Genomic DNA, 11,566 nt, shown 5'->3' on the forward strand with positions numbered 1-11,566 from the left:
TGGAGCAGCCAAAAGCTGGCCACTGATCACGAGCCCCAGGGGGCAGTTGGATTTATGGAAAATTGCTTCCTGTTGAGGTGTTATCAAAGCTTCTATATTTTAGTGGGGCTTTTCCTCTTGACTTGCTCAATACAAATCTGCTATAAATACAATTGTGACAATTCAATCAGTTTGAGACAAAATTTCGTTAGGACTCAATGGAATTCACTTAAACGATGGAAAAGCCTGAATGATTTACCTTTCGTCTCAAAGTGGCCTTTGAAAGCGGTACACAAATGCCAGGTGCAGTACTGTGAGGCTCACATTTTCAGAACCATTTCTGTGGTCCAATAAGAAACAGCTGACTGAGGGCACAGTCTTGTAAATCGCTGCTTGAGTCATTGAAAGTTCCAAATAATTACTCAGTGTATACTTAATTATTTATACTGTTTGAAGTAACTGGATACAAAAGGGCCAGTGCAGAACAATCAGCCACAATCATTGCCAGTCGAAGTGAATAAATTTCATTGTCTCACCATGCCCCCTTGTCATAGTGAGTTGTGAGCAATGGCCTTCACTGAGGTCCCCTTGAGCAAGGTGCCGTCCCCACACATTGCTCCCCGGGCACATTTCATACCTGCCCACTGCTCACAAAATAGTGATCGGTTAAATGCAGAAAATATGTTTCGTTGTGTGCACCGTGCTCTGTACTTTCTGCCCATCATAATGACAAAAACACCTGTTAGTACCTACTAACAGGTGCCAGTCCAATGACAGAGAATGGGGAGAAAAGGGCACATTTTGCTGAAAAATGTTATGGTGTCCATGACAGGAGACACAGTGCTTCCTGACCACTGAACGCTCCAAAATTGGGTATGTTAGTGTCAGAGCTGAAGAAAAAAGAACGGGGAGGATGAATCACGATGATTCACAATGTCTATGAGATCATGCGGATGTCCAGGTGTGACTGCATTGTTTACCAGCTGCACAGATGGCAGCATGGTGAAATACGAGAAGAAGATAAGCCGCCCGAGGCAGTGTGAAGCTCTGGGCAACATTCACCCGCAAAACATGGGTCCAGCATTCATGTTGCAAAGAACATAAGCCCCTTCAACAGCATTCACTAATGGCAATAGCCTCTTTTAGCAGGATAAAGCACCTTCGCCACATTGCTGACACGGCCTCCAAATTCCTCAGATCCCAGTCCAATCACACATCTACCTCGTAACAATCAAGGTAGTCCGGTAGGATGAGGCAAGGCAGAGGACAAAGACCCAGTTCAGTAATCTGGGACCTGCAACACTGCCAAGACTGCCAATTGTACTGAGATGCTTTTGAAATGTTAACTAGTAATCAATGTGATCAATGATGGCATGATTTATCTACTTTTCCCCAAATTTCTTCAGTTTTATCACTCATCTGCCAAAGTGGCTGATGGAAATCGCTACCTACATGTATTGTTGTTCATTTTTTGTCTTGGTTTAAGTTTGTCCTTGGCTTTGAGTTTGTCCACTGTTTAACTTGAACTAATCCCTCTTCATTCAATCCCTGTTCATTCATTTTTGCCTCCTGTTACCATTATGTTATTTTATAATTAAAATCCTATTTCACCCCTGTTCAGGTGTCCTTCTCTCCCATGACTAAAATGACAACTTGACAGCAGCAAAATAAAACATTAATGATTGTTATAAGCCAGTCGGACTTTTGCGTTAACTTTCGTTTGCTTCATTTGCACTTTTTATACAATTTTATACAGAAGATGCCCATTGAAATGTGTTACTGATGTATAAGGACATAAAACATCTCGCTGTAAATTATTCAGTACTGGGGCAATCATCAAACTAAGTTTCTGGGTCAACTATATAACTTTTCTTGTGTGAAAAAACAGGGCAAATGGGCTAGGAATGGGAGCACATTTCTTTCCTTTTCATACTATGAGAAGAAGAAGAATAAGAAAAAACGAGTTTATAAAGTTTCAAGAGGAACTATTTAACCCCCTAACCTTGAAAGGTCATGTGTGTTAAACTGAACAAAATTACTGAATGAAGAAAATATTGAATGAGCATGTCATTAAACAGATCATTTAGATCAGATATGCTTAATGCATAGCCTTGAAGACTGTCCCGAGGTGTCCCGATGAGATAGCGAAGGCCACTTGATGAAAATCTCTTCTCGAACCAGTCTGAACCATGATATCAACACACCTTCAACTGTAGTTTGTACAGGGGGAGGGTTAATATTTCTTTAATAGTTAACACCTGAATGTGAAAACGTGGATATATTCCACTTTCTCTCATATGGCCTTGCATCTTATTTGCAGGGAGCAGGTTTTTTTTTTTTCCTCAAAGCAGCTTAATATAGTGCGGTGACTAAAACTCATGTCACCGCATTTCAGCTCGCACCTGCACCATAAAAACCCACTCAGGTTTTTATCAAGGAGTCAGTATTCATTGCTGTTAAGCAGCTTTGCAATTAACAGCAGAAATTTTGACAAAGAAAACTGAACTACACCAAAATCTGGCCAATGAAAAGAAACAGATGTGACAATGACATCAAGGTATTCACACTTGTGTTTGCATATTGTCTATTGGCTTTCCTTGGCAAGTATATATTTGGATGAAAATGCAAAGTAAACTGAACATTTCAAGTCACATGCATACAGTTCAAACAACGAATTAACTTTAGTCCAAATAACGCATCATTGCCAAGACGTTCAGCAAGTTGCCTTAAAATTGTGACTTTATTCAAATTCTGAACGCTCCCTCAGCATTTCAAATCCATTTTTAAAATGAATGCGTGCCTGTGTCTTTGGACTTGGTCAGAGCGAAGGTCAGCGCCACTGAGGCCCTTGAGTATTGTTGAGTGTCAGCTGACTGGCCAGAGTGCGCTCTGAGTGTTGTTTCATGCTGTTATCGCCGCTATTTAATGAGTTAAGGTCCCCTTTATAAGTGTCTCATTCCAGCAACATGACTCATCTATCACCTAAACACACACACACACACACACACACACACACGCACACACACACACACACACATACACAGTGAGATACAAGAGCATCTGACGAGCCCCCGGACGAGACAACACATGGGCATCAGCTACATACATTTCTGCTTCTGTCACCGTGGGAGACAGCACATATCCTTCCTCCTTACGGATGTGATGTGATAAGTCAACCCGCACTTGGTAGACCAACGGAAGACCCCCTCAAGGCTCCCGCCAATCGAAACATACATCAGGGCCGCATTACCAAGCAGCTGGCAGCGAAGGGGGGAACAGCGAGGGCCTTCTGCTTTGAGGAGGAAGAGGGTGTGCCCTCGTCATCATCCTCCTCACGGCGCTTGCTCCTGCGCTTACTCTCTCTCACACACTTTTAAACTTTCAGAATAACACAGAAAGAGAGGCATACTACGTACATGATAGATGAGGAATTTCAAGAGAAGCGAAGCAGAAAAAAAAAGGGCAAGAAAAAAGGGACGAACCACAGAATAGCAGAGATAAGAGATGGAGATAATGAGGTTTAAACAGGGCGGCTGGATAATGGGTGCTGTGCATTTCCACTGTAAGAAAAAGAAATGTTTTTTACTGAATGACTCGTTTCACGTCGTACGCCGCATCGGATGACATTGTTATTCTATGTAATTTGACATTTGTTGTTTGCAGGTTAACAACCCCCGCCTCCCCCCCTTCACATGCAGCATGATGCTGGCATTGCTCATGCTGCTTAACCTTTCACGAACAGAGGGAAGGGGGATGCAGGCAGAAAATAAGGAAGCAGGAAAAAAAAAAAAAAGAGGACAATGAGGAGAGGATGACAGGAGGAAAGGAAGGAGAAGGGACAGAAGAAATGACAGAAAATGAATGATGAACGTCGAAAAAAAAGAGACAGGGACACAGTGAACGTCAAGAGAGAGGAAAGAAAAGATGTGCTGATAAAATGCACAGGTGAAAAAGTGAAGTCAGTCCGCCGCGTTTCTGGCTCCGCCCCCCCCAACCACCAGCGCTATCTGTAGGCTGGAATTACACCGTTCCCAACAACGGATTCTCACATAATGGCAGGGATTTTTGATTAGGTGCCTGAGACAAGAATGGTTAGATACCGTGAGGTAGTGCAGGGGGGAAATAAATCCACACAGGAACAATTTCATGTAAGCAAAATGCTCTCATTACAAAATGCAACAAATTTGTCTTTTGATGCCTAGTAAATTATACCTTTTTCTACCCAGCAGCTTGCTCTCCGTCGCTCTCTCAGATGCATATTTTCACTTAAATCCTATATATTTTTCTCTAATACAGTGATATTACACCTTACAACTAAAACACATACGATTCTGTACCACATGCAGCGGTCAATCAGCACCTTAGACAGCACCTCTGTATTATTCAGGAACTAGTAACAGTAAAACCAATGCAGCAACATATCATCATGTCTTTTTAAAGCCAAAAAAAAAGTGGACGGATCTGAAGGCAAGCACTGTTAAAAGTCTTCTACAATACCCTTTCTCTTTAATGTATAAACAAGTCCATATGTGTGTGTGGGTGTGTGTGTGTGTGTGCAATTATGTGATTTCCACCCATAATTAATAGAGACAGAGAGAGTGAGAGAGAGCATAATCTGTTATTCTGGTAGATGGTGGTCTGATCCAAAGGATGGGGCATTGGGGGTAAAATCCCCCCCAAACACCCTATCAACATCCAAACGTACATAAAATGTCATGTTGTCATGTCTTTCATATACAGAAGCCACCCCGCCCACCGACCCACCACAACAGACACACGTCAAAACCCTTGACTGACTTCATTAGTTGCTCAATTGATTTTTATTGACTGACTGCTACCCGTCGGTCTCCATGTGTTTGCCGAAGTGGTGAGAAAACCTGTCAACCACTCAACTGCAAGTTAACACACAAGCAGAGTAATGCACAGTGACACACACATACACACGTAATGACTGTTTTACAGCTTATGCTTTAGACAATGAAAAAAAAAAAAAACGCACAAGGACCTGAGCCACAGTTGGTCCCTACTAATTCCTGCACACGCTGACCCATCTCAGCGTGCACATTTTCTTTCTTTTCTTCCAACCCTTAAAATGTTTTAATCTGAAACGCTTAACCCAGTTAACCAGGCTTTTATCTGTGGCCAATTAGCAGCAGAGTCATTAAATATTGAACGGCCTGTGAAGGATTAATTTTTAATGCGTTTTTGAGGCGGAGAGTTGTACAACAACTTTTCCCTGAGCGATGCAGGGACACAGACCGCGCTCACAAATGCTTACAGTTGTTTACTGAGCGTAAAGTATTTGGCTCGGAGAGTCAGCGACCCCCCATCCCCGCTCACGAACCTCGCTGACCCTGCATGTCCACGTCCAGGTGACACATGCAGGCACAGAGGAACATGCAGTGAAGAGTGAGTCGGCATCAGCCAGTGGTGGATGAAGCATCCTAATCCTAAACCAAGGACTCCTCCACTTGAGTAAAATATGTTTCACTTAAATTAAAGTCACTAAATTAAAAGTAGTTTGATAGATTACGGCTCTAATGTCCATTTATGACTTTTGTGACAGGACTCTTGCTTAATCTACTAATGTAAGGACAAAAGTCTGTAATGTCACTCATTGGACTACAATCTATTAGTAAAATAGCATAAATTAGTCTGATGTCCATTAAAAGATCATAAGCAAAAAATATTAAAGTCAAACAATTAGGTGATCATGTTTAGGATCATCAACTATTTGGTCCATCTACTAGTACATATGTAGTGGACCATGGGTGGTAGTAGCCTAGTGGGTAACACACTCATCTATGAACCAGAAGACCCAGGTTCAAATTCCACTTACTACCATTGTGTCCCTGAGCAAGACACTTAACACTAAGTTGCTCCAGGGGGGGACTGTCCCTGTAACTACTGACTGTAGGTCGCTCTGGATAAGGGTGTCTGGTAAATGCTGTAAATGTAAAATTAAATGTAGTGGAAAAAAAGATATTTGCAGATAAATTCATTTACATCCAATTTATGCATAGACACTATTGTATTTGGGACCAGAACAAGATAAAGCAGAACACCCTCCAAAAAAAGTTTCCTCTGATACAGGAAATCTATTTTTAACTCAAGATCAAAAAGCTGAAGGTCCTGCAGAGGCCCCAAGTCTTGACCTCAATCCCATCAAGAATCTGTGAAGTGTGGACAAGCTCAGATGACCTGCAGCAATCTGCCTACACAAATAGGCTGCAACCATCCTGGAGCAATCTGCCCACGCAACAGGGCACCACCGTTCCTCACATCAACTAACCGCAAAATCTGCACACGCTGCTCTGCTTGATATTAGTGCATTTAAACATACATTTGAAATAGTTTTGGTTGATTTGATTTTATTTCCCATCAGCATATTTGGAGTGAGAAAAGAAAGCAAATTTGAGCTCTCAGTTGACTTTTAGCGAAGATACAGATCGTAATTAGCTTATTGAGCCACGGCTTGTTTAGTAACCGAAATACCTCGAGCAAGGCACCCTCCCCACACACGGCTCCCTGGGGCGCCTTTGATGGTTGCTCACAAATTTTTGTTGTGTGCAGTGTGTGCTATGCTGTGCATCACAATGACACTTTCACTTCAAATATGGCCTTCGTATTAACAAATTAACATACATATTAGCATATACACGCCATCTGTAATAAAGTTGAAGATTAAAACAGGAAGGGTTCCACTGCAAAATAATGATCCCAACAAGCCATTCCTCAACAGTGATGGCTTTGCCATCCTCAGGGTCCCCTCACCTAAATCTCAGAGGAGCAGAGCATGCAAGATGAATCCGTATTCTTGCAGAATTAAAAGACATTTGTGAGGCTGCATTTCCAAGAAAGAACCAAAGCATTCTCTGTTGGCTAGAAGAGGCCTTTGCGAGCAGTGACACTTGCCAAATGGGATGTGGCAAAGCACTGACCAATGCCGGGTGGTGAAAAAAAATATTGCTTCAGGCTGCTGTGAATGAATGCAAACCCGCTTTGTTTAAAACGATCACTTAACTATTCACAGAAACACATTCCAAAGAAACATGCCATTGTACTGACACAACAACAATGAAATTGTGAAGGAGTCGCATCACTAATGGTGCAGACTGAGAGACAACCATTTGCAAGCCCAATGTTCCTGATGAAGATGCAGTCTGCAGTGAGGAACTTTTTTTCATGCTCCATCCATGGCCACACATCTCCATTAGGACATTTCTGTGTGTGTGTGTGTGTGTGTGTGTGTGTGTGTGTGTTTTTTCTGCTTACTTCAGCAGGTCCACTAGAGCACAACGTATCCGCCTCATGCAATTTTACATGAACCTCATTGGACCCTCCAGGGTGAACTTTTTCTCCTGATGTCCTCATCTTTCTTCACTGGCACTGGTGCCAGTCCCACAATCTCCAGTGGAGATTTTGCGAGGCTCATGCGAGAAGCGGAAATCTACATTTGTTTGAGTCTTTGCACCGCTGCACACATGATCTAGCGGCCTGCACACTGCTGGATAGAGGAAGCGAGCAGAAGTCCCCCACCGAGGATTGTGATCTTGGCAGTGGTGCAAAGCCATTTTACGGCTGTTAGGGGAAATAAGGCATATTTAGCTATGCAGCTATGCAGAGTGCAGCTGCTTAACACATCATCATTGTCTGATTGGTGACTGTTTAGGAAATGAGTTGCCCGTGTGGCTTTCCAATTAGCGTTGCAAGGCCAGAGACCTTTCGTCACTCGTCGCGTCTCAATCACACCATTTTTCATCTTGCCGGTTTCCACAGTTAAAGGACTTAAGATTCATAGTCTGATGGCCTTTCAACCCTTTTTCACAGTTGCTTTGTTATTAGTGCTTTGTACTGAAATCACGGCTTCTCAAGGATTTGGAACTCAATTCTAAGATAATATAAAAGTTGTATTGGAAAATCTACACCTTTTTGTAATCTCCTTAGTTTATGCACATTTTATTGGCTGCTGTGAGTGGTAGGCCTTTGTCTAATACAATGTGATCATATATGTGATCGCAATGACCTTGACCTTTGACCCCCACCTCTTTGAGTCCCGCCTCTGTTTTATATGCTGTATGCATTGCTGGTCTTAAAAGTACAACTATTTACTAAAACTGAAGACGTCCCCTCAAGCCGTTCTTGATGAATCACATTCGACAGAACATCCTGCCATCGTCATCTTGGAAGCATAAAAATCTTAAATCAGTGCAAGGGAAGCGTTTATATCAGAATTCTTGTCATGTGTGAGATTACAGGATGCTCTGATCTTTCATCCTCTTTAAATTCGCCTCAACAGGACGGTGGGTTTACTGGTACGTGCCCTTATGGGTCTTAAACATCCAATAAAGACAGTCTGTTAGTATTCTCTGTGTGTGTGTGTGCGCGAGTCCCCAGACATCAGAGGTCCGAAATGTTGCCTGATGGGCCATGGGTAAACATGCTGACCTTTTCAGTCAGGAGTGGAACAGGTCTCTAAATATGGATGAGTTCTTGCTTCAAACGACTGCACTCACCTCTTGCTTTCAGTCTTTATCTGTCCCCCATCGCTTTCCCCTCATTGCCTCACCGCCTCGCTCTCTTTTCTGCTCCTGTCATTTCATTCTCTCCCGACCCTTGTCTCCTCTTTCTTCTCTCTCTGCCTCTATTTTTTTTTTTTGGTAATAATCTGCTTTTGTAACAACATCTCTGTGTCATAAATGACTCCCACCCCGGTGCGTCTCAGTCACCGAGCTGCGCTCTTCCGAACGCTCTGATCTCCACTAAGAATTCCCATCTTACAATCAGCATTAAATAACAACGCTGACCTCATTGTTTATGCGTTTCATGTACCAGCCGGAGTCCAGGCTGCCTGTTGATCCCCGAATAACGTCCCAGCGCTGGGCCCCGTGAACCTTAATGAGGGGGCTCGACCCCACCGGCCCAGACCTCCGCCTCGGGACACTGTCGCCTGACCACGGACTCCCTGAAGTTTCCCACGCTCACTCCTGCACCGGATCCAAAACGAGGACGCATTTAACAAAGCACAGGTCACCTCAGAAGACAGAGACTACGGTGACAATGGTCTTATTAACAAACGCCGCTTTCTGCTCGACCTGCCTCTCGGCTTCCGTGGAAAGTCTCCGCCCGAGAAGCCCGGAGGAACAACTGCAGGGTCATTTACAGCCACAAAAAAAAAAAAAAAAAAAATGGGCCGAGAGCCGGTGACGCGCCGGTACCTTTCGTTGAGGGAGTTCCAGTAGACGGGCTCCAGGTTGGTCGCCGCGGCTCCCGAGGCGTCCAGGAGAAAGCCGAGCAGCAGCCCCAGGAGCGCCATGGCCACCCGCGCTGAGGGAGCGCTGCAGACAAAGCCCGGCTGAAGTTGACCAAATCCCCCGGAGCACGCAGCAGAGACGGCGTGACCTCGGCCGCCGCAGTCACGAAGGGCGCCGAAAGGAATAATCGCGACTAATCGCGACGTTAATCGATTCCCCGCGCCGATTAAGGCTGGCTGGTGCCTTCAAATGACTGTCAAGTTCAGTTCAAGTGTAAAAGAAAATGAGAAAAAAAAACAACTCACAAAATAACCCCGCAAAATAGTTTTTTTTTTTTTTGCTTTTTGACAAGTGTATATTTATTCCTTTTGGTTTCTGCTATTTTTGACTGAATTTCAGCCTCCTTTCCGAGCTCTCAGTTCGCGTCGTAAGACCGTCGTCCATCTCTTATCCGTCGTTAGAACGTTCCTTTCCCCTTTTTATCATGTCCATGTCCAACTCAGTCCCTCGCTAATGCAGAAACTTCTGTATTTTAAAAGGTCCGAGTTATTCCGTCCTGTCCGCCAGCACTCAACTCGCCTCCAACTTAAAAAAAATAAAGAAGAGGTCCGCTACGTCCGAATATACAACAAATGTCCACTTATTGCCTGGTGAGACAAAGGGAGGCAGAAAAAAAGCGAATGTCCGAGACACGCAGAGGTTCGCGCCAACACGTGGGCTTTGTCCTCACCGGCGCGTATGATGCGGAGCCACGGCGGCGATGATGGTGGTGATGATGATGATGATGATGAAAGCGACGCGGCGGCCACTGAAGATGCGCGTCGCGTCGCGTCGCCTCTCGGCTCCGGATGTCCGCACTTGACTCGCGCGCTGTCAGTGCAGGCGCGTCTGAGGAGGAGGAGGAGGAGGGACGAAGGCACGGCGTGTATGTGTCCTGTAGACTAAGCCTCTGTTATTACATTAAGTAAAACATGTGTTCAGTAATTAGTGTTTTTTTTTTTTAACTCCATAAAAAGATTTTAACGTGAAACTGAACTCCGATCTATTTAGAAAAATGATCGCATTTATTCGCACGTATAAACGAATTAGCGTAATTTATATATATATTTTTTATGTTAGAGCGTCTTATAGTCAAGCGCATTGCCGTGAATTTGGGTGAAATAACCTTTGTTCTGTATTTAGTGCGCCCCCTGCTGTCCATCGTTACCGTAATGCTGGAGTGAAGGTCGTTGCTTCTGAAGAAGACGTCTGGTGCGACGGGGCAGACTGTAATCTTTTGACTCACAATATGCTTTTTTTGTATGGGTCGTGTCGCTGTTATTTATTGCGGTGATGACTGTATTGGTGTTGGTCCGACGCCGAGCACGTTTGCTGTGGATCTCGAACAGGTGGCTTCTGCAATGAAATCTACACGCTGGCCTGTGGCGCCATCGTGTGACTGGCTTGTGACCTTACACGCAGATTAATTACTTGGGTTATAATCAAGAATGCATTTTGTTTCCCTCGTGTGTGTTAAAATAAGTCACCTGTAATAAAACTAGAATTTCAACGAATAAATTATAGATGTTGTTATAGTTAGTTTTTATTTCCACAATATGTGCTTTGCACACATCACAAGCTGCTTCAATAGTGTTCAATAGTGTTTTATTATGCAATCTAAAATGAAAAACCGGAAACACAGCATGTTTGAAAATGATGTTTATTTTCTGCTTAACATATTTTGATCTTTGCACAGAAAATACTATGCCCTTAGTTCTGTGGGTAGTCCTCGCTGTCTTTATTTACAGATGATTAAAACTGTACTGCAGTAAGTAATGACAGTCACTGTTCTTGCTTCTAACCCTCATCTTCATGGAGGAAAAAAAAAAAAAAAAAAGAAAAAAAAAAAAAAAAAAAAAAAAAAGTCCATATCAAACAAAAACTTGCAACAGATGTAGTCTTATCCATCTCTGCTTCTTTTTCCACACTTTTCCTTGGGGGTTTGCTGGTCTTGTAAAAGCCAAGTAGATCCTCAAATCATCCCCACTACGGTTCTGTAGAGTTAAGGCATGTTAAAAAAAAAAAAAAAATAAAAAAAATAATTGAAAAACTAAAACATAATGAGGGTTAAAAATTAATGTACATTATTTACAGGGCAGCCAGTGCCATGCCGCCTAAGATGGACGCATCCTGTGTGGGTTGAGAGCATACACGGATGTCTGTATCGTGAAAGCATCGAGTTACTTTCAGACTGTTCTCTGGGACAGGGGCGCCAGAGTTTCAAAAATAAAATCATTGTCCACAGAGAGTTGGAAGGTGGTTCTTGGTATGTGCAACCTCTCCGGTTCTGCTCT

The 11,566-nt window shown here is 43.4% G+C and overlaps 1 protein-coding gene and 1 long non-coding RNA gene across 2 annotated transcripts in view; one reads left to right on the forward strand and one right to left on the reverse strand.

The window, feature by feature from the left end:
- The window catches only part of efnb3a (ephrin-B3a), a 31,895-nt gene extending 21,740 nt beyond the window's left edge, over positions 1-10,155 (reverse strand). The window contains exon 1 of the mRNA XM_028984929.1: positions 9,198-10,155. Coding sequence (XP_028840762.1) covers positions 9,198-9,295 — 98 coding nt within the window. The 5' untranslated portion in view covers positions 9,296-10,155. The remainder of the gene's footprint in view (positions 1-9,197) is intronic.
- LOC114793180 (uncharacterized) lies at positions 9,582-10,790 on the forward strand. Its single transcript, XR_003750208.1, has 2 exons — positions 9,582-10,158; positions 10,416-10,790. It is a non-coding gene; the product is annotated as an uncharacterized LOC114793180 (long non-coding RNA).
- The last annotated feature ends 776 nt before the right edge of the window (positions 10,791-11,566 follow it).

Source organism: Denticeps clupeoides, chromosome 6, assembly GCF_900700375.1.
Source record: "Denticeps clupeoides chromosome 6, fDenClu1.1, whole genome shotgun sequence".
Taxonomy (NCBI): Eukaryota; Metazoa; Chordata; class Actinopteri; order Clupeiformes; family Denticipitidae; genus Denticeps; species Denticeps clupeoides.